The sequence below is a fragment of the Peromyscus maniculatus genome, chromosome 9 (assembly GCF_049852395.1).
Source record: "Peromyscus maniculatus bairdii isolate BWxNUB_F1_BW_parent chromosome 9, HU_Pman_BW_mat_3.1, whole genome shotgun sequence".
NCBI lineage: Eukaryota > Metazoa > Chordata > Mammalia > Rodentia > Cricetidae > Peromyscus > Peromyscus maniculatus.
The window spans coordinates 120,514,932-120,537,995 of NC_134860.1; the positions used below are offsets into that span (position 1 = coordinate 120,514,932).

The 23,064-nt window shown below is 43.4% G+C and overlaps 2 protein-coding genes and 1 pseudogene across 6 annotated transcripts in view; 2 read left to right on the forward strand and 1 right to left on the reverse strand.

Moving 5' to 3' along the window:
* The window catches only part of LOC102912761 (POU domain, class 5, transcription factor 1-like), a 4,608-nt pseudogene extending 2,531 nt beyond the window's left edge, over positions 1-2,077 (forward strand).
* On the forward strand, positions 2,064-22,580 carry LOC143267475 (uncharacterized). 3 transcript variants are annotated; one of them, XM_076545615.1, is made up of 4 exons: positions 2,064-2,276; positions 5,930-6,000; positions 19,887-19,985; positions 22,354-22,580. In XM_076545615.1, the coding sequence occupies exons 1-4, from the start codon at positions 2,186-2,188 to the stop codon at positions 22,468-22,470; spliced, it is 378 nt and encodes a 125-aa protein (XP_076401730.1). In that variant the 5' UTR covers positions 2,064-2,185; the 3' UTR covers positions 22,471-22,580. The 3 variants fall into 3 exon arrangements, 1 of the variants encoding a protein (XP_076401730.1); XR_013042626.1 differs by lacking the exons at positions 19,887-19,985; positions 22,354-22,580 and adding an exon at positions 15,135-15,270 and having other exon boundaries at positions 2,162-2,276; XR_013042625.1 differs by lacking the exons at positions 2,064-2,276; positions 19,887-19,985; positions 22,354-22,580 and adding an exon at positions 15,135-15,270 and having other exon boundaries at positions 5,865-6,000.
* The window catches only part of Tmtc4 (transmembrane O-mannosyltransferase targeting cadherins 4), a 64,500-nt gene continuing 55,615 nt past the window's right edge, over positions 14,180-23,064 (reverse strand). For all 3 annotated transcript variants that reach the window (XM_076545613.1, XM_076545614.1, XM_006978780.4), the window contains 3 exons: positions 22,193-22,305; positions 16,534-16,603; positions 14,180-15,393 (listed from right to left, as the gene is read on the reverse strand). In XM_076545613.1, coding sequence (XP_076401728.1) covers positions 15,245-15,393; positions 16,534-16,603; positions 22,193-22,305 — 332 coding nt within the window. In that variant the 3' untranslated portion in view covers positions 14,180-15,244. The remainder of the gene's footprint in view (positions 15,394-16,533; positions 16,604-22,192; positions 22,306-23,064) is intronic.

Here is a 23,064-nt window from a genome sequence, read left to right on the forward strand (position 1 = left end):
GCCACCACCTGGTGAAAAGGGGGTCTTAAGGGAGGACCCCAGAAGGGGAGAAAAGAGGATTAATAGGATGGATACACATGATATGGAAGTAGAAGATGGGTATGGGAGGGAGGACTAGAGAAGAGGATTAATAAAAACATAGTATATATGAAAGTCTCATAAGGAAGCCTATTATGTGGTATGGTAATTTACAAAACAAATTTTAAAAAGTTGTTAAAAGTTAAGGGTCTAAGTATGCTTGAAGGCACTGGTTTACTGCAATCTCCTCATTTCACAGTGGAGAAATTAATAAAACCAGTAATGATCACATTGCATTTATTGGCAGCCACCGGGGCACAGAGTAATTAGGCAACTAACCAGGTTCCAGGTAAACATGGTGAGGTGGGACTCATCTGTCTTTAGAGTCACTGAACCTTGAAAATAATGACTCACAGCAGGAAAACTGACCCTGAGACCCATGGTCTTGTTCCCAAATTCTTCCAACTTTATCTTGTTATTTGCTGAGGAGTAAAAGCTACCATGCAAATACTTTATCAGGATTTTTTTAAAATGTGTATGGGTGTTTAGTTTGTATGTCTATACCTCCTCATATGTCTGTGGAAACTATTATTTCCCATTTTACTGCTGACGCTTGGTAGAAACAAAGAATAACCTCAGCATCTCACAAAGAAACACATTCACAAAGTTCAAGTAGCTCAGCAAGGCAATTCTTTTAGTAAAAATGGTGCACCAAAACCCAAAGTAGGGTAGCAAGCACACCAGGGCCAAGATGTCTTTTATTCCAAACATAGGTGGTGACTGAATCTCATCCCATTGGCAGGAGGGAAGTCTCACTCTGACACAGATGGCCAATCTGCTTGAAGGGAAAGGTTCAGAAAATGAATCCTTTGATTTAAAAATATCTGCCCCCCCCCCAAAAAAAAAAAACTAACTACATTTGACAGGGAAAAAAAAGGTTCTCACAGCAGTTACTAAGAGATTACTTACTACACACTACCTTCAGGGCTGCTATTACAAGGTGGAAATTTAGACCTTTAAAGCTGGAGGTAACCAGAACATAAACTGTAAATGTGGAGGTCTGTGATACCATTGCAGAAGTTTAGTGCTGTGTATGCAACCAAGTGGAGAAATGTCTCCTGATGTCATCACACAGTTGGTGTGAGCGTAGCAGTGAGGGAAGGTTCCAGTGGTATAAACAATAATGGGCAGAATGTTTGGCAGAGCCTTGTGAAGATTCTGACAATTTCAACTCCCAAAGTGTGGTCTAGAAGTAGGTAAACACTATTGCTGGTGAGTACGGCAAATTGCATTTCCAAAGGTATACCTAACAAGCATTCTCATTCCACCCCATAGCCAGACTTTGTCTTTCCACCCTCACCAGGTAGAGGTGATGGAACAGGAGGGCAGGAGCCAGGCTGGGTGGACCCTTGGAGCTGGCTAAGTTCCCAAGGATCTCCAGCTGGGCCTGGAATTGGGCCAGCACTTGGGCCAGGCTCAGAGGTGTTGGGGACATCCCCATGTCTGCTACCATATGAGCTCTGTGAAGGGGTGGCATACTGTGGATCTCAGGTTGGAGTGGGCCTAATGCTCCAAGTTGGCCTGGAGACTTTGCAGCCTGAGGGCCATACAGGGTCAGAGTGGAGAGCAACTTGGAGAGGGCCTCTCATGATCCATGTACTGTCCACACCAATGCTATGAACCAAGTCCTGAGGAGTCACAGGATATGAAGGCCCTGAAGAAATAGATCATTTTGCAAAGCAGCTGAAGCAGAAGAGGGTCACCCTGGGGTACACTCAGGCTGACATGGTGCTCACCCTGGGTGTCCTCTTTAGAAAGGTGTTCAGCTAGACAACCATTTGCTGCTTTGGGGACCTGCAGCTCAGCTTCAAGAACACGTGTATGGAGTTTGCTTTCATTGTGGCAAGGTTAGCCACTGGGCAAAGAAACTGCCCTTGCCTTTGACTGCTGACAGTGTGCTATGCAGAATGGACATGCAGGACACACAAGAAAAAGACTGTCAGGACAAGTCAGGACAGTCCTTCAAAATTCCTCCTTCACAGAAGAGTCTGCCAGATATTCTGTGAGACCCAGAGGAAAGCAACTACTGAACTTGGCCAATTCAAGGCAAGACAGTCCTTCAAATTTTCTGCTTCACTGAAAAGTTTGCCAGATATTCTGGGCCTGTATGTTGTCCTTTTTTTTTTTTCAGTTGTTGCTGCCTTTTAAGCCACAGTTGTCCAAATCAGCAACTGCAACTCCACTGCTACCAGCAGCAGGTAGGCTGCAAGAGCCACAGCTGGAGGGGATTCTGTTTGCTCAGGCACTCTTTCAAAACTATGAAAAGAACTTAACTAAATCTCTGTCCCTCTAAAGAACTCAAGATTCAAAATTCAGGGTGGAATTTTGCTCCTCTGAGAGGCTGAATAGCAAGTAGCTCACCTCCTCTCCTTGCTCACCTCCTCCAAAAAGTCCCCATGCTTCTTCTTGCCCCTACTTAAAAAAAAAAGCCTCTATCTGGCTCCTCCCTATCACTTCCTGTTAGCTAGTTGTTGACTCAGCCTTCTGACCACAAGTGAATTGTATTTAATCAAACACATCTTTGCATCATTAAGCAAATGTTCCAGAGCATAAACAAAGGTAACACACCTTAAAATAATATTCTACAACACCTGTAGGCTGAAGATGGATGCCCCAATGTTGCAGAGGAACTTTGGGTGACTGTCCAGGCAGCCAAATGTCTGTTGTTAGATAATATTACAGCCTTCTGCGTCTTTGATGGAGTTGAAGACTGGATAGTTATAGTTGCAGTTTTCCTTCGTTACGATGGAAAGTAAATTGTTGGAACCAGCCAACGAGTCAACCAGGTAGCTGGGTGGAGGCGTGCAGTTTGTAGAGACAACAAAGAAGACAGAGCATAGGCAAGAGGACAGCCAGTCAATGCCGGACAGTGCCTGAGTTTATTTCACAGCCAGCTTATATACAGTCGTGAAGGGCAGAAGCAGAACAATGGACAGCACAGGCATTCAACCACTATCTATTCTGTCCTTGAGTCAAGGAGTAGACAGTTTCATTTTCTATCTCGATGTACCCCCGGCTGGTGTCAGCAGCCTGTGTATAGCTAGATAGTATGTTCCTTCTAATGAGCTCATCACGGCTTTCTTACAGCCCTCAAGGAGAGTCTAACATCTAATCAGGACTTTCTCACAGCCCTGGAGCAAGGAAGCCTGAACTCCATTGACTCAGAATAGACCAATTGCTAAATGGTCTTATTAAATAAAAAACATGGAGCCAGATATTGGGGTGAAAACCTGAGACATCAGAGGAATAGGAAAATATACAAGCCAACCTCACCTCACTGACTTCCAAAGAGAGACCCTACTTCATGTATACCCACACCTAAATGCCTTTCTGTTCTGCTATCTCACTTGCTCTCCCTGTCCAGCTACATCACTTCCTCTTCCTGCCCAGCTCTGTCTGTACAGACCTCCAAATATTTATGGTTAACTAGTGTTGGAATTTAAGGTGTGTGCCACCACACCTGCTCTATTCCCAGTGTTGAACTCACAAAGATCCAGACAGATCTCTGCCTCCCGAATGATAGGATTAAAGGCATGTGCTACCATTGCCTGACTTCTATCTTTAATATAGTGGCTGACTTTTCCCTCTGATCTTCGGATAAACTTTATTGGGTTGCACAAATAAAGTATCACCACAATAGACTTCAGATTCAAACTGGGAAACTGAGTCACTTGTGAGCTCCCACAGTACATTAGGTGTAAAACTTTGGACTCACTAAGATAGGATAGCTAATACATTATTTTCTCTGAATATGCTAACTACAAATGGACTGAATATTATAAATGTAATTCTTACTTGATAACTGTTTTGTTGTATATAGTTTTACTATATTGAAGTTAAAACCTTTTTATTTAGATAAAAAGGGGGAAATGTACAATATTATTTTAAGATGTTTTAGGTTTGTGCTGTGGAACATTTATTTAATGATGCAAAGATGTGTTGCATTCCTTTATGTTGCATTTGTTTAACTCTGTGAAGCTGTGGGTGTAGTAGTGTGGCAGACCAGCCCCCATGCTTATTTACTCCAGGACTCTTGAGGAATGAGGAATAAGAGACTTAGTTAGAAGTAGGGGGGAGAGAAACAGAGAAAACACAGGATAGACTTGGGTGGGCCTGGACCCTTATCCAATGGGCCCAGAATTTTATTCCTAAGGTCCAGAACCTGTGTCAATTCTGTTCTGTACAGTGAGTTTTTTCCCTTAATAAATTCTTTGCCCTTTAAACAGACTGTGGATTTCTTGTTATATGGGATTCTTTGCCTGTCTAAAAACACCCCATAGTCTAATAAAGAGCTGAACAGCCAATAGAAAGGCAAGAGAAAGGATAGGTGGGGTTGACATGCAGAGAGAATAAATAGAAGAAATCTGGGAGGAGCAAGAAGAGAGAAGAAGGAAGGAGGAAAGGAGCCACACAGGAGCCACAGAGTAAGAGTGGAAGTAAGATATACAGAAGTAAGAAAAGGAAAAAGCCCAGAGGCAAGAGGTAGATGGGATAATTTAAAGTTAAGAAAAGTTGGCAAGAAACAAGCCAAGCTAGGGCTGGGAATTTATAATTAAGAATAAGCCTTCGTGTATTTATTTGTGAGCTGGGTGGCAAGCTCCTCAAAGAGAAAAGAACAAAAACAACAAACAAAAGGAAGCCAATAAGAACATTCAGAAGATATGCAAAACAGAGCCCCTGCTGCAGGTGGGCAAGAGAAATTGGATGAGCACTGTGGGGGGAACCTAAAGAACATTTCTGTGATGCCCAAAGCCCACCTTGCAGATCGACATCGTCACCAAGAATCTTGGGCTAGAAAAGGATGTAGTCCTATTTAGTTCTGTATGTGTTCTGTAACCTGCACTAGGAGCACAAACAATCAAGCACTGACTATTCCCAACCAGAGGAGTATGAGGCTGCAGGTTCTACTTTTCCAGGGGTCCTGTAGCCTTTTCTCTGCCCCCAAGGCCCCATTTTGGCGTCTCAGGCTACAAGAGCTCCAACTTCACCATGCTCCACTCTTTGATGGCTCTGGGATTTAAGTCTTCACTTACTGAGGAGGGACTGAAAGCACAGAGGGTTGGGGGACACAAAATGTGGGAGGAGGTGATGGAGGGATGCTTTGATCACGAGCCCATCACTCATCATTTTGTTCTTAAAGAAGCCTGGAATTTACACAATTAAAAAAAAGTGATGCCAACACACTCCTCCCTTTGAACCTGGATGGAGCTGCAACAGTGGCAGGTAACACTAGGTCTAAAAGGGGATACAGCATTTGCTCAACCAGCTCCACCTAGCACTCAGCTACCATGGTTAAGGAAATTCTAGCAGCTACATGGAGAGGTCAGGTCTGTTATTCCAGGTCTCAACTCCTGATGAGGTCATGACCATTACCCAGTATCACCTGCCAGACCTGTGAGTGAATAAAATTTCATGTAATTCTAGGCTCCAGCCTTTTTACCACCCTGGCTCATGATGAACAGAGTGAACTGCCAGGGACTATCCAGCCCAGTTTGAAGAATGTCAGAGTAATGAAGTTTGCCTGTTGTGATGGTTACTCTTATCGGCTTGATGGGAGTTAGACTCACAATGGAAACACATCTCTGGGCATGTCTGTTTGGGGTTTTCTAGATTAGATAAACTGAGGTGGGAAGACATACCTTAAATGTTGGTGGCACCAACCCATGGGATGGGATCCTGTAGTGAACAGAAAAAGGGCTGAGCAGTGGCATTCATTATTCTTTGCATCCTGACTGCAGACTCAGTGTAACCAGATGTTTCCTCAAGCTCCTGCTGCCATAACACCCACCATAATGAATCTGCACCTTGAACTGTGACCCCAGACAAACAATTCTTTGTGGTGTTTTGTCAGGGGTTTGTTGCAGCAACAAGAAAATCAACCAATATAACCACCGACCTGAGTGCTCCCTCCTGGACAATCTGGTAAGAGATAAAGGAATTATTAACCATTATAATTAGCAAGTCATTACATTAGTTAAAGCATTGCATTTTGAAGTAACAGGTAACCAAAACAACCCACTTCTAATCAACATGATTTTACTTGTTGCAAGCACAACTGGATTTAGACTGAAATTTTTAAGAAAGCTTACTTCTTTATTTTTTATTTTATTATTTTTTAATTAAGAGATTTTCTATTCATTTTACATACCAACCACAGATTCCCCTGTCTTCCCTCCTCCCACTCCACAGCCTTCTCCCCCAACCCACCCCCCATTCCCACCTCCTCCAAGGCAAGGCATCCCATGGGGAGTCAGCAGAGCCTGGTACATTCAGTTGAGGCAGGTCCAAGCCCCTCCTCCCTGCACCAAGGTTGTGCAAAGTGTCTCACCAAAGGCACTAGGTTCCGAGAAGCTGGCTCATGCACTAGGGACAGGTCCTGATCCCACTGCCTGGGGGCCCCTTAAACAGTTCAAGCTAAACAACTGTCTCAATTATCCAGAGGGTGTGGTCCAGTTCCATGGGGCTACTCCAGCTATTGGTCCACAGTTCATGTGTTTCTACTAGTTTGGCTAGTTATCTCTACTTTTTCCAATCACGGTCTTGATATCTCTTGCTCATAGAATCCCTCCTCTCTCTCATCAATTGGATTCCTGGAGCTCCGCCTGGGACCAGGCCATGGATCTCTGCATCTGCTTCCATCAGTAACTGGATGAGGGTTCTATCATGACAGTTAGGGTGTTCAGTCATCCGATCACCAGAGTAGGTCAGTTCAGGCACCCTCTAGACCATTGCCAGTAGTCTATGGTAGAGTCATCTTTGTGAATTCCTGGGAACCTCCCTAGCACTCTGCTTCTCCCTATTCCCATGGTGTCTTCATTTATCATGGTATCTCTTTCCTTGCTCTCTCACTCTGTTCCTGTTCCATCTCAAACCTCCCGCTCCCCTAAGCTCTCATCCCCTGTCCCTTGTCCTCCATTACCCCCTCAACCCCAGTTTGCTCATGTAGATCTCATCCATTTCTCCATCGCTGGGTGATCCATGCGCCCTTCCTAGGGTCCTCCTTACTAGCTAGGCTCCCTGGAGCTGGGGGTTGTAGTCTGGTTATCCTTTGCTTTACATCTAGTGTCCACTTATGAGTGGGTACATACCATGTTTGTCATTCTGAGTCTGGGTTACCTCACTCAGGATGATATTTTCTAGTTCTATCCATTTGCCTGCAAACCTCATGATGTCATTGTTTTTCTCTGTTGAGTAGTACTGCATTGTGTTTATGTACCATATTTTCTTTATCTATTCTTCAGTTGAGGGGCATCTAGGTTGTTTCCAAGTTTTGGCTATTACAAATAATGCTGCTATAAACATAGTTGAACATGTGTCCTTGTGGTATGATTGAGCATTCCTTGGGTATATGCTCAAGAGTGGTGTAGTTGGGTCTTGAGGAAGATTGAGTTGCAATTTTCTGAGAAACCACCATACTGATTTCCAAAGTGGCTGTACAAGTTTGCATTCCCACCAACAGTGGAGGAGTGTTCCCCTTGCTTCACATCCTCTCCCACATAAGCTGTCTTCAGTGTTTTTGATCCTAGCCATTCTGACAGGTGTAAGATGGTATCTCAGAGTCATTTTGATTTGCATTTCCCTGATGATTAGGGATGTTGAGCAATTTCTTAAATGTCTTTCAGCCATGAGATTCTTCTGTTGAGAATTTTCTGCTCTATAGCCCATTTTTTAATTGGACTGTTAGGTATTTTGATGTCTAGTTTCTTGAGTTCTTTATATATTCTGGAGGTCAGCCCTCTGTCAGATGTGGCATTGGTGAAGATCTTTTCCCATTCTGTAGGCTGTCCTTTTGTCTTATTGACTGTGTCCTTTGCTGTACAAAAGCTCAGTTTCAAGAGGTCCCATTTATTAATTGTCGCTCTCAGTGTCTGTGCTACTGGTGTTATATTTAAGAAGTGGTCTCCTGTGCCAATGCGTTCAAGACTACTTTCTACTTTCTCTTCTATCAGGTTTAGAGTAACTGGATTTATGTTGAGGTCTTTTATCCACTTGGACTTAAGTTTTGTGCACGGTGACAAATTGGGATCTATTTGCAATCTTCTACATGTTGACATCCAGTTATGCCAGCACCATTTGTTGAAGATGCAAGAAAGCTTACTTCTAAGAAGCAAACAGCTCAAATGGATAAGGAGGCTTTTAGTTTTTAAATATGTAACTTGGATTGTGGTTCCAGGGAAAGAAAAGCTGTGGAGGCACATAAAGCGTGCACTAAGACTAGGAAGTACACTAAACAGTAAGCTCAAAGGACAAAAATGTGACTTACCTCAGGACAGTATTAAAGTCACTTCAAAAAGTTTTTAGATTGTGTGTGTGTGTGTGTGTGTGTGTGTGCACACGTGCGCGCACGCACGCGCATGCACGCCATAGCATACGTGTAGAGGCCAGAGGACAACTTGTGGAAGTCAGTTCTCTACTCCTACCTGGAGGGTTCCCAGGATCAAACTCAGGTTGTCAAACTTGGCAGCAAGTGCCTGTTGTAGAATATTACTTAAACTAAACAAAGATGTGTTATATTTGTTTATGCTGTGGAATATTATTTTGTGTAAAGGCATGTTACATTTGTTTATGCTGCATTTAATTATGTAAAGGTGTGTTACTTTTGCTTATGCTGTATTTGTTTAATTATGTAAAGATGTGTTGCTGTTTCACCTTGCCCGCCTAAGGTACCTGATAGGTCTAATAAAAAGCTGAATGCCAATAGCTAGGTAGTAGAGGGATAGGCAGGGCTGGTGGGCAGAGAGAATAAACAGGAGAGAATGAGAAGAGAGAATGAGGGAGAAAGAGAGGGACACACCTGGGGCCAGGAGCCAGCAGCCAGCAGCCAGCCAGCCATGGAGCCAGCAGGAAAGTAAGACATACAGAAGGAAAGAAAGGTAAACAGCCCCGGGGCAAAACATAGATGAAGAGAAGCAAGTTAAGTTATAAGAGCTACCAAGAAACGAGCCTAAGCTAAGGCTGAGCATTCATAACTAATAATAAGCCTCCGTATCATGATTTGGGAGCTGGTTGGTGGTCCCAAAGAAAAAGCCTGCTACGAGTGCTTTTACCTGATGAGCCTTCTTATTGGCCCCCAAGTCACTATTTTGGAAGATTTGCTCCAAGAAAGGCAAATATGGGTCTTTCCTGCCTCCTGTTCTTTACTCCCTACGCCCTTCTCTCTTCCCTGTGTGTGTCTGTGAAGACCAAAGACTGATGCTGGGTATCTTCCTCCATCATTCTCCACCTTTGAGACAGGGTCTCTCAATGAACTTGGATCTTGCCTGCTTGCTAGACAAAAGAGTTGGCTAGCAAGCCTACAAGATCCTTCTGTCTCCACCTCTCCAGCACAGGGATTATAAATATGGGTAGGTGCTTCTAGCTTTTTTTTTTTTTTTTAAATATATGAGTCCTGGGGATTGAACTCAGGTCCTCATGCTTGCTCTGCAAACATCTTCCCAGGACCCACTGGCTTTCTGTTGCTGTAAAACAGACTTATTATCATTTAACATCTAAAGCCATGGTTCAGATTTTCCTTTCCCTCCCTTTTGACAGGGTGTCACTAAGTAGCTTAGGCTGGCTTAGAACTAGCTATGCAGTCCAGCATGACCTCAAACATATCATCCTCCTGCCTCAGTCTCCCAAGTGCTGGGATTACAGTTATGTGTCTCCACACCCAGCTTTGTATGTACCTTAAAAAGCTACATGTTCTCACATAATATCACAAAAACTTACCATTTGTAGTTTTTAAATTTAAAATTGGGGCTCAAGATGACATGCTCAGATTCAAGTGGAACCCTATTTTAGAATTCCTGCTAGGTGACTCTATGTCAGTCACAAGGCCTCACAGTGGAAGAGGCACTCATTGACGCTGTCATCAGTGAGTTCAGCTTTTGGGACTCCATGGTTTTCACTGCCAAGTTCCCTGTCACCTTCCAGTTAATGGCTTTATCCATTGCTGATCTTTCCTTGAATTGATTGATTCATTTGGGACAAAACCCAAAGGACAATTTTCTAATCAACACTCTTCCACCATTTATAATGAATAGCTCTGATTTATCCATCAAGAAGACTCATCTGCCGTGGTTGTTTGCTAATCCTGCGATCTTGAGAGGCACCTGGTTTTCAGACAGGTACCTGAGTTGTCCACTCAGGAAAGCCTTAGGAGAGCAGTGACAAATACAGCCCCATGGTATCCAACAGTGTTAAAAATTAATCTGACTGCAATAATTAGATCCAACAAATAATTTTTAAAATAGGCTAAATTTCTAGGTTGGCACATATATTCATGTCTTGTTGTACCCATAAGAAATGTACAGTGAACAAAGCTACAAATTTAAAATGTTAGTTCTTATGGTACTGGGTCTCAATCCTAGTGCCTTATGCTACTGAGGCATAGCCACAGTCCACACAGATACAAAAATTTTGAAGCCACAATTGAAAAGTAAAAATGGGAAATTAATCACTACAACAGTTTGTTAACCCCAAGCAGCCATCTTTTGATACCCATGGGAAACCGATTTAAGGACTACCGGAATTTATGAATGCTGAAGTAAAAGGTCTTTGGCCACTTCCTTTCATCCTATACTTCCAAGGTCTAAGAGGTCTCTGGCACATAGTAGTTTAAATGAGAATGTTCCCAATAGGCTCAGATGTTTGAATGCTTGTTCCTTTGTGGTGATACTGTGTTCCCCAATATATTGTTAACACTAATAAACTTATCTGGGTTCAGAGGACAGAACAGCCACTAGATACAGAGGCCAGAAAATGGTGGCACTCACACCTTTAATCCTATCAGTCCAGAAGCAGAGATCCATCTGGATTTCTGTGAGTACAAAGCTACACTGGAAACAGCCAGGCATGGTGACTCAAGCCTTTAATCCCAGGAAGTGATGGCAGGAAGCAGAAAGGTATTTAAGGTGTGAGGACCAGGAACTAGAGCTGGTTAAGCTTTCAGGCAGCAGTTCAGCTGAGAGCCCTTGGGATGAGGACTCAGAGGCTTCCAGTCTGAGGAACCAGGACCAGCTGAGGAATTGGCGAGGTGAGGTGGCTGTGACCTTTTCTGCTTCTCTGATCTTCCAGAATTCACCCCAATAACTGGCTCCGGGTTTGTTTTTATTAACAAGACCTTTTAAGATTCGTGTTCCATTCTCTGGTTGGTAGCACTGTCTGGGTAGGTTTGGGGGCCTGGCTCAAGGATGCTGCTGCTGGCAGGCTAAGGTTTCCACGCTTTGCACTGTTCCCAGTGTACTCTCTGCTTCATGCTTGCCCCTGGAGCTGTGAGCCCACCCTCCGCCTCTGATCCAGCCGCTGTGGACTCTGAAACCATAAATACAAACTTTCTTCTGTAAGTTGCCTTGGGTATAGCATTTTATCACAGCAATATAAAAGTGACTAATACAGTAGGCACTTACTTTTTACTGAGTAAATGAGGGAATAGACGTATTTAATGCTAGCTCTGTCCCTTTTTTCAAAAACCCACTCTGCCACTTAGCATTTATCTCAGGGTCCACTAAGCTTCTTATCTTTTTATAAAGCAAATCTTATAGTCCACTTTAAATCTGAGAAGTGGGTAGAATAATGTAAATGAATTGCCTAGGATGCTACATTGGGAGAACCAAGACATATATCTGGGTCTGTCACCTCCAGATCCAAGCAGGTTGAACAGGAATATGGACACAGATGTCTATCTAATGCTTTGATACTGGGCTCTGTCTTCTGTAGGATATTTCAAGTGAGTAACTTGAAATCATATACAATGAACACGCTAGATAACATCAGACTCAGAGCCAGAGGGCTTCCTAAGGGTTATGGATGTGAGGCTGTGCCTAATAGGATGAAATTTAAAAGAACAAATCTAAGTCTGCATCAAAGCTGAAACAAGTTGTAATGAGTGAAAGACCAGGCAGAAACTCTGCAGTAACATATGCTGAACTGAGAAACAAGTATACCCAAGGAAGTGAAGGACTGTGATCAGATTTCCTCACATTTAAATGCTGCCCCCATCTGTCATTAACAATCAAAACATTAAAATAAAAAAGCTACTATTCAGGTGTGGTGGTGCATGTCTGTAATTCCAACTACTTGGGAAGCTGAGGCAGAGGATCATGAGTTTGAGGCCAGCTGGGCTGTGTAGCAAGACCCTGTCTTAAAATACACTCACATACATAAGTACTACAGGTTAAGTAGAGAAGTTACAGGAAGCCAGCCCTCTATTTCAGTCTTAGGATAATCAAGAAACATACCACAGCTCTCTTAAGACAGGAAGAAAAGGAAAAGATCCTACATAATGGATTTCCAAAATCTGCAGCCATGAAATGTTTCCTGAAGTACTATTCAACCAAATGACAATTTTCTCTGAAAACAGCTACAGAGAGAATCCTGACAGACAAAGCAACAAGAGTTCAGGGGATTTGTTCTGTAGGCAGGGGACCAGATGGAGTTTTATTGGACACAGGAGTTTATTAGTAGGAAGAAAAAAAGGCTCCTAAAGGAGCTTTTAGAAGAAAATTCTTTGCTCTCAAACAAATAAACACCAAAAAACAACCAAGTAGCATTAAATTTTTTTTGAAAAAGCTACATAGCATACATTTTTTTTCCTGCCAAGCTAGGCCCTACAGAAAGATAAATAATATACTCCCAATCCTAAAAGATCTATAAACTATTAGTGTTTTGGTGCCATTTAAACCAATGTTTGAAACAACACTTTCTTTGCTGATGTATTTCAACTACTACAAAGTCCAACTTCTGGTCTTAAAGTCTACACAGCTGTCCCCAGAAGGTGAGTGCAGACATTCCATCCCTTCTGGTTGCGGTCTACAATATACAGACATCACTGTAACTTTAGGACTCGCATTTGGTCATCAACTTGACTGGCAAACTGCTGAGCACGCCTGTGAGGGATCTCCTTGGTTAGGCTACATGAAGCCAGAAGACCCATCCTCAGTGTGAGCCAAGTGGTTCCACAGCAGCACAGGCCCGAGGCAAAGCTTGTGTCTGCATTTGGCGAGTGAGTCCATCTGCTCTGTGGCTGCCACTGCCGCTGCCTTCCTTCACTGACACTAGAACCCTTTCTTTAGTTTTATAATGTGAGCTTTAGACCAATGGCTCCCTAGGAATTCTCCTGGCCTTCAGTGTCAGATTGCGACTGCTGAGGACCAGCTTGTGGAACAAATAGCAACAGTTCTGAGCCTTTCTATGTCTTTGTGAAGACAGCCATTCTTGGGCAACATAGAAAGTACTTTGTAAACCAATCTAACAACAGTTTTCTCACACACACACACACACACACACACACACACACACACACACACACACACCCTCATTCTATTGGTTCTGTTCCTCTAGAGGCCCCTTGACTAACAGGCCTGTCATTTTTAGTTTTAAACTTTGAGATGGGATCTCACTAAGTTGCCTAATGTGGTATTAAATTCATTCTGTAACCTAGGCAGGCCTTGCATTTGGGATCCTCCTGGGTAGATGGGATTATAGGTACACACCAGCAGGCCTGGCTCCTGTCTGCACACTGATTCTTCCACTTGCTTTTAATTAAAAATGAAAATTGTATTTTAAAAGTGAGTATAGAGAATAAAATCTATCAATATGGATCTATGCATCCCATTATCTGAACTTCAGTAACTTCATAATATAAATCTATAAAATAGGCCTGTGGTTAATTTTGATTGTAAACTTGACTGAATTTTGAGCCACCTAGGAACAAAACTTGTGTACCAGGAAGGGTGTTTTCAGAGGTTTAATGGTAGACCCAGCATGGATGGGAGCAGCGGCACCCCACAGGTGCAGCACCCAGGCAGGGGACCTGTAGCAAATAAAGAAGGCAACAGAGCAGCAACGTGACATGTGTCACTCTGCTCCCTGACTGTAATGCATCATGACAGCTGCCTCAAGGTCCTGCCATGCCTTGCCTGCCAGTGGACTGTACCTTGAAACTGTGAGCTAAAACAGGCACTTCCATCCTTACACTGTTAGGTGTCACAGTGGTGGGAAAGGAATGAACAGTGGGCCCTAAAACTATATACAAGTCATGTACTAGAAAAGAACTGACTCCACTGTAAAGGGAGGGAGAACAAAGCATCACTACTAAGAAGAAACCATGACAGCTGCATGCCAGTTTGTGTGATAGTTTTACTGTGATAGAAATGACAGAGACTGCATAAATTATTAGGTCAACAGTGTATAAAGAACAAACTAAGTGAACAAGCTGTTGCGATCTAAGACAAGGAAAAGCAACTCGGTTTTTAAGAACACCACACAATCCAGAATTTTGATTTCTTCTGTAAAAAAATTTCCCTTTTTGCATTTTCTGGATAGACTAATGTCTGTAGGTACACTATGTGAAATAGAAACCCACGTCACAACAAAAAAACATGAAAACACAATGTACACAGACACGTAGCCCTCTGAACACTGGACAGGACAGAAACCAAGATGTCAGGCTGCCTGCCTCTGCCAAGGCACAGCAGGGGTACTCTACCAACAATGGCAGTACTTTGTAAATATTATCCTGTGTACTAACATCATACATGTTGGAACACACACACACACACACACACACACACAAAAAGCATAGGAGTCAATACCTTCCTATGAAAGAAAAAATATATATATATACCAGATGTTAAAATTTCCCTTCTTCATTCAATTATTTATCCTGTTCAACACAAAGAAGTAAATAATTTCTTACAAACTTCAATTTATACTGTTGCAAAGAGACTTAAAAAACCCCCAAATCTTAATTTACTCTTTCTTGTCATTAAATAAACATGCTAATATACAGACACATTTAGTGCTTATGTAAGTTGTAGGAGTCAGCCATGTCTAGGTCACTCCACCTCATCATGACAATTATACCCGAAATGCAGGTTTAACATGAGCAAAAGTTGCTCAAGGTAATTTTTTCTCCTTTTTCTGTTTAGTTAAAAAAAAAGGCTTCATTTTTGGAATTTTAGAATTACATTTGGGTAGTCTGAAAAAATACAATTTCAATGCAAAAATCATATCACGCATTCAAGAGTGTATTGCTGGTGCTATAATCGTTTTGCATGTCTTTGTTTTCATAGAAAAAAATAACAGTAGAATAAACAAAATGTCTGAGAACTTGAAATGGCTGAAACGCACAATCTGAACTGAGGCCTCATGTATACACGCACAAACTCAAGCATGAGGAAGATCAGACATCTTTCTTCTGCATTTGTTCGAGCTTTCTTCTCAGAAGACGGTAATTCTCCTTGGTGCCTGCTGCCACGGGGTCAAGCTGCAAGGAGATCTCATAGTGTTTCTTGGCTGAGTCGAGATGTCCCCAGCGATGATAAAGCACAGCTGAAATAGCAGGAGATGAATTTGGTTGGAAGAGCTTCTGACTAACTTGCAGGATTCCCAAACACATGCACAAAGAACTATTGTGGAGCCTTTACAGAAATCACTGTTTAAAAAATATTGTTTGTACTGTAAGCTTTATTTATTGTAATCGCACACCCTGGGGAGTAGCCCTTGAACCCCTGCCTGTTACTCATGGGGTATTCTTATTGTTAGATGGCATTCACGTGCTTCCAGAAATGTTATTACAAAAAAGAAGGGCCGTGATTGTTTCAATGCTGCTGTGGACCTTCTAGCTAGTCAGCACGGCACTGATCTTGGGCTATGTCAGTCTGTTATTATTTCATCCTTTATAAAAAAAAACCTTCATTTTATTTCATTTTTAAAATTTATTTATTTTTATTTTATGTGTATGAGTATTTTGCCTGCTTGTACATATATGTAACACATGCATTTGGTACCTGGTACCTATGGAGGCCAGAAGACATCAGATCCTCTGGCACTGGAGTTACAGATGGCTGTGAGCCTCCACATGGGTGCTGAGAACCAAATCTGGGTCCTCTGCAAGAGTAGCCAATGTACTTAACTGCGGAACTGTCTCTATATTCCCAACCTTTTATTTATTTATTTTTTGTTTTTCGAGACAGGGTTTCTCTGTGTAGCTTTGGAGCCTGTCCTGGAACTTGCTCTGTAGACCAGGCTGGCCTCAAACTCACAGAGATCCGCCTGCCTCTGCCTCCCGAGTGATGGGATTAAAGGTGCCCGGGCTCCAACCTTTTATTTTAAGTAAAGATTTCCATATACCTTTTGGTGAAATAAGAGCTGTGTTTATAGGTTGAAATCAGGGCTCTGACATCAGAATCAGACTGTAAAATGATATTACCATAAAGCGCATCTTCAGCATCCTAAATCTGACTGGAGTACGGAATGGTTCTCGTGAGATACTGGAGTGTGAATGTGGCCCCACACGCGGGCAAGTGCTACACTAAGCTGCCTCATCAGCCCATTTAATAAAAATTCATTTTGAGACAGGATCAATTCAGGTTACCTTTCAAAAATTGCTTTTGCAAAAAAGATTTTATAGACATACACACATAAAATAACACAGAATTTCAATACAATTCAAATGGAAAACTTTCTTACCCAGATTACCATGGTAACTCGCAACATTTGGATTTGCTTTAATTGCCTTGAGGAATAAAGCTTCGGACTCCTAAAAATGAAGAACATACAGAAGGTATTATGCACAAAGCAAAAACAATCATCTTATCTTCTAGCATTACTGTTTTGTATCACCATATCCTTTCCAGAAACAGCCTTGCTGAGAAGGGACAGCAGACCACAGTAGTGACCAGAGAGAGGGGATGACGAAGCCTGTCAGCTTGCAACCTAGTTCAAATGACTTAATTCAGGGAAGGGAGAAAGGGGCAGAGAAGAGAGGATCAAGTTGTTGAGGACACCCATGAAAGCAGCATGCCCAACCCAAACTGATGACCTCAGTGCAGAGACAAAACACCCAAGATAGGAGTATGAGCCTGTTTAATCTCCCACTGAAACCCAGAATACCCTTGGCATCCCAGATGAAGCTGCATCCCTCATTCAGCGGCAATTAGCATAGATGAGGAAAAAAGGGCCACCTATGACGGGAGCCATCCATTACTGTACATGGCTGTAACCATGTCCCTGGTGAGCATGGCCTGAGTTCTGTACTTCTCCTTACTTGCAGTGGGGTCACAATGAAGCAGGGTGGTGGTTTGCTGAGTGAGCCCAGATGGTCTTTCTGCCTGGAGACAGATGCCAAACCTGTCTACTAGCATTAAGTCTAGGCGTGTCTCCCACACACCTGTTCTGAAAGAGCCAACCTCACTATAACTGGCATCAAATGCTGAGCTTATACTAACAACCCATGCTGTTGGACTCTTCTGTGTAGACTTCCTGCCCCTCTGAAGTGCAGGAACAGCAGCTTCTTTGCCATGGGATAGCCAATGAGAGTCATGGGAAGCAGGTTGGGGGGTCCAGGTGGAAACCTCTGAACCCACAGAGCTCAGAGAAAACCCAGTCATGTAGAAATATCGTTCAAAAGCGAGTGAATGAAGACATCAGTCTGACAAACAGGATGCCAGTGGTGAGTCAGGGTCCACAACCCAGCTCCAGCAGCTGAACTGCCTCTGCAGAGACCCCCGGTGTGTCTGACATTTTAGATAAGCTGCAGAACAACCAAACCAAATGGAAGGTATGGTTTGTTGTGGTTTTTATGCAGCTATGCTTTTTCTGGTGATTTTTTAAACATTTTCATCTAACCCTGAAACTACAGGAAGTAAGAGAGACAGACAATGAGAATCTACTTTAAGATGCTCTGAACACTCCCACGAGAGTTTGCTGGAGTGGACTGCTGCAGCGGTGAATGACATGCTTTCTAGGGGTCCCTAGAATTTCCCATTTCCTAACTGCTCAAATGTCAAGCCCATGGCTGTCCCTGGGGAATGAGTTGGCGAGCCCAGAGGAGACAGTGACACTGGTGGGGGAGGGGCTTGAGGTGCACACATCCTCAAGTGGTGACTCCCGCATGGCAAGGTTGAACACTGCAAGGGAACCAGGTGAAGGAGGAAGCTTGAATCATGTTTCTGAGGCTGGAATCACTGCAGCATGTAAACAAAGGGGCATCCCAGAAAGGGCAGGTCTCGGGGCAAGTGAGTGTAGGTAGGACCTGCTGCCCCAGGGGTGCTGCTTGAGTGCATGCTTCTGCAGCCTTGGACTGTACCTCAGCCTGAGGATGAGCACAGGCCTAGAGGTGTTCAAAGCTCATAACGTGCTCATTCATCCCATCAGCTTTTAATAGCCATGTTCAAGAAAGACTTTATGAACTTGTCCATGGAGAGATCTGGATGCTTCTAAACACAGGCAATGTGCTGGTTTGTATCACCAAATAGATTCAACCCTCATTCAACTGGAGATTTTGTTTATTAACACAGAGAAAAAATAATGCACTCTTCTGAAGTACATTATATACTGCATTTAACAAAAGTTTGGACCTGGGAATGGCCTTGCAATTTGGGTCTTTAAGAACAAGTGGAGATCTGGGTGGAGAGACCTGGAAGGCAAACATCTCAAGAGCAACAGGTCCTTAAACCTTAGCCAGAGCCCTCCTAAGGGCCATCTTGTATCCTGCATGACTCAGGGAGGGGAAGGGGGGGCAGAGTGATGTGAAGATCATCTTCCTTCAGACTCACTCAGGCAAAAGTCAGTACAACCGGCAGCTTGCGGCTCACACCCCCTGTCATGGGCTAGTCTTCCTTTGAACTGACAGAGTATGACCCCAGGCTCAGAGCTTGTGCCTGTAAGAGTTAAGTAGCTGAGACTGACTTTCACTTTTTAGCTACCTATATATCTAGAAATGGCATATTATGTTTTAAACACATTTATCTGTATTTAAAATATATTCAAAGGGCTGGGAAGATGGCTCAGCAGTTGAACACACTAGTTGCTTTTGCAGAAAACCCAGGTTAGAGTCTCAGCACTCACATGGCTTCTCACAACCATCTGTAACTCTGACTCCTAGGGGATAGGATATCTTCTAGTCTCCATGGGCACTGCTCACATGTGGTACACAGAGACACAAGCAGGTAGAACACTCACACATAAAATAAAAAGGTTACATTTTAAATTTTTTTTGGTTTTTTGAGACAGGGTTTCTCTGTGTAGTGTTGGTGCCTGTCTCGATCTTGCTCTGTAGACCAGGCTGGCCTCGAACTCACAGAGATCTGTCTTGCTCTGCCTCCCGAGTGCTGGGATTACACTCCACCACTGCCCGGCTAAAAGGTTAAAAATTGAAAATATCTTTTTCAAAAGAAGGATCAGCTGGGTGTGATGTCCACACCTGTACTTGGGGGGCTGTGACAAGAGGATGGCAGAGTGCCAACCTGAGCTACATAACAAAAAAGCCAAGACTCGGTCTAGTAAATAAACAAACAAACAAACAAAAAAATCAAACAAATCAGGTAGAACCTACATGAGAAAAACCGAAGAGTTCTTGACAGTGTGACACACATGACCACTCTTTCACTGTGGTGTGCTCCTAAACCCAGGGCAGTGGAATGAGCAATGCAGAAAAGGAATGGCTGGGAAGTATCACAGTAAGAGCTGAACGCCACTTCTGCCCTTCTCCACTAGCCCAGAATTGGAGATTAACATAAATTTTAATACGTTTAAAATGTTGCCGGGCGGTGGTGGCGCACGCCTTTAATCCCAGCACTCGGGAGGCAGAGGCAGGCGGATCTTTGTGAGTTCGAGGCCAGCCTGGGCTACCAAGTGAGTTCCAGGAAAGGCGCAAAGCTACACAAGAGAAACCCTGTCTTGAAAAACCAAATAAATAAATAAATAAATAAATAAATAAAATAAAAAAAAAATAAAAATAAAAAAAATAAAATGTTCCATAGAGAGTCACTTAATGATCATTCAACTCATCATTTTGTATGCATGTATTTACCATTTAATAGGTGAAAATTCCACCCTTGTGTGTGTTCTCCTATCGCGAGGCCAGAAGTCGGGAGACTGCTTTCTTCACTTTACACAAGAACAGACTGAGGCACGGACAGGTGAGTGTCTGCTGTTAGACACATTAGACACCCTCTCTGCACACACAAGCTGCCAGCAGGCTGAGGGAGGAAACCTGCATCACACACACACACACACACACACACACACACACACACACACACACCCCACACCACCGGGGTTCATAAGTGACAAGTAAGTTGTCTAGAATGCAGACTCCCAATGCCTGGGCTGCAAGATGAGCCTACTCCAAACCTGTAGGTCTCCACTACCCGCACCCCCTTTCCCTACTGTGTCTGCCTAGGGTTCTGTCAGGAGACAGCCAACATCAAGCAGGACAGGGCATCCTGTAGCCCAAGAACAAAAGATTCTCTTCCTATTGTGACAGAAAAGCTACACAAATGTTTACATTCCAAATCCTTAACTTAAAAGAAAAAAAAAACATCAACTGCTGGCCCATGGCTGCACTTGGCTGGCTGACCCCCTGGCTGGAAAACTCCCATGATGCTCCCTGCTGGTAGCTGCCCAAGAGCTCAAAACGAGCTCCTTATTTCAGATTTCATCTCGTTTCCTTATCATAGGCTCAGAACTCTGGCCTTGACCATTAAGATGAAAAAATGTGTAAATGTAAGGGTGGCTGACTGCTCCATTCTGCTATATGGAGTGTTTTCTACTTATGGTGGCCGGGGGTGAGAACAGGAAGCCGAATGAAGCCTTGGTTCAATTCCTGTAATGGAACTCGCACTTTACAGACTGGGATGATAGAAAGAAATCAATACAATGGTTACGGAATTGGCATCCAGAAGAAGGCTTGCTGTGGCTGGGACAACGGAGAACCAATTCCCCGACTTGTCCTTGCTGACAACCACACCCCTTCCCCCATGTAGAGGTACAAAAAAAATTAAAACAGAACATTCCCAAAAGCCACTTTTTAGTACAAAAGCTAGAACTAAAACTGTATAGTGAAACATAAATTCACCAACACTCAAAAATGATAGAAACATATGCGACAGTTTACAGAAAATTAAACCAATAATGATGTGTAATTAACACAAGGAAATGACAATAGAGTTATTAATTAATGCATGAGTAGTGTTCTCTAAAGGAAAAAATTAATTGCTACTGTTACACCTTCAATCATATCCATGGCCTCAGGGTGTTCAAAATAACACATAGCTGCTATAATTTTGCAATAAAATTATTCAGAATAAAATGTTAACAGAATAAAATATTAATTAGTATTTTAAGTAGTAACTCAAATATCTATCAGCCCGTAATCCTAAAATATTTCTTCCACTAAAGGTCATGGGACAGCTTCTCAAAGTACCTCCAAGGCTTTCTGTGTGGGGTGCCCAGGATGCCAGTTAGAAACAAATATCCCCTTACTTAACCCACTCCAGGCTGATTCTCCTGGGGAGGAATCTGTGTTAATAAGCTCCCTCAACAGTTCTGATGCGTAAAATCTGAGTGTGGGGCCAGCAGTCCCATGGACCCACAGTTCCCTGAAGCACACAGGGAGTGAGGCCCAGCCAACCACTCGTCACTCTTCAAAACCTGAGTGGAAGAGAGGTGTGTGTGTGCGCGCGCGCGCGCGTGTGTGTGTGTGTGTGTGTGTGTGTGTGTGTGTGTGCACTTGCGTGCATGTGTGCATTCGTGTATGCAAGCATGCAAGTGTGTGTATGTTTGTGGGGCTGGAGGCCAAGTCCAGAACTTCAGACATCCTAGGCAAGCCCTCTACCTACATCTCAGTGCCAGAGTAACCTTGTGGTGTTCATTGGTCAAAAACCTCTAGGGCCTTGCTGATGACACGTAATTCAGAAGAGGAGAAACCCTGGCAGCAGTGGGAACTAGCTACATAAAATACAAAAGATATACAACCCTAGTACTCCTGACCTACTGCAAGGGACAGGGGCAGACTCCTCATGCAGAGGGGGAGGGGGACACCCTGGGAGGGATGATACCAGCCATGCAGCGCAGCATAGGACAGACCAGCAGCTCATCCTCGTTACGCTCCCTGCCTGGGTTTCTGTTTCCTCTCCACAAGAACAGGCCTGTTTCTGATGAGAAAGAGCACTGGGTTTGACCCCCATGTCCCTCTGTTGGGCAGCTTCTTCAGGAAACAATCTGACCAAGAACTCCCTGGTGCTCCCCTGGCTCAGCTCTTGATTGAACTGGGTATAAGAAACCCTGCCGGCTCCTGTCAGCTGCTGGACTAACTGCAGGATATCAAGACTCGTAGTTTACGCACCTTGTATTTCTGGGATTTTCCCAGCACATTTGCCAAGGAGAACATAAGAGAGTGATCATTAGGAATTAATTCCAGCGCCTCTCTTCCGACCGCTTCAGCCTGGGCTAAATTACCTGGGAGGAGAAATGAAAACCACATCAATATTGTACTTGTGCCTTCAGGTCTCTAGAGAAGGACTTACATGCATTATACATGATCATGAAGACACTACTCATAAAGACCCAACCAGACATGTGAAGAAGACGCGCCACAACCTGGTGAGTGCAAGAGCTGTGTAACTCAGCTCAGTTCTGACAGAAGAGGTAAGTACCTTTCCATGACATTCTAGAAAGCCATGTTTAAATTTCCTCCCAGATACCAGTTATACAGTGATTTTCATCACATTATGTTCAGGTATGTCTGAGGAAATTTCATTTTCTAGAAAGACGGACATTAGTATTATTGTGTGTGTCAAGGTATTGCATGGGCATGTGGTGAGAAGTCAGTATCCTCAAGCTCTCCACCTTACTTTTTGAGACAGGGTCTCTCATTGAACTTGGGGCTTTCTAATCGGGTTAGTCTAGCTCGTTAGTGAACCCTAGGGATCACCCTGTCTCCACCTCCCCAGTGCTGGGGTTGTAGGTATTTGCCATCACGCCTAGGCTTTTCATGTGGGTACACAGGGCAGAGCGTAGGTCCTTATGCCTGCACATGTTCTACTGATTGAGCATCTTACCTGCCCCTATGAAAAAGACATTTTTGTAACACCGAGTAACACCAGATTAATTTTCTTCCTCCCCTGCTTACAATCTCACTATGCCATCCTGTCTGGCCTTAAACTCAGAGGTCTGCCTGCCTCTGCGTCCCCAGTGCTGAGATTAAAGGTGGGTACC

Excerpts from the sequence above, each read along its gene's own strand:
- LOC143267475 (XM_076545615.1), top strand. The coding sequence starts at position 2,186 with ATGTTGTCCTTTTTTTTTTTTCAGTTGTTGCTGCCTTTTAAGCCACAG. Across the intron at positions 2,277-5,929 it reads TCCACTGCTACCAGCAGCAG|GGGTTTGTTGCAGCAACAAG; the intron begins GTAGGCTGCAAG and ends GTGTTTTGTCAG. Across the intron at positions 6,001-19,886 it reads GCTCCCTCCTGGACAATCTG|GTGAAAATTCCACCCTTGTG; the intron begins GTAAGAGATAAA and ends ACCATTTAATAG.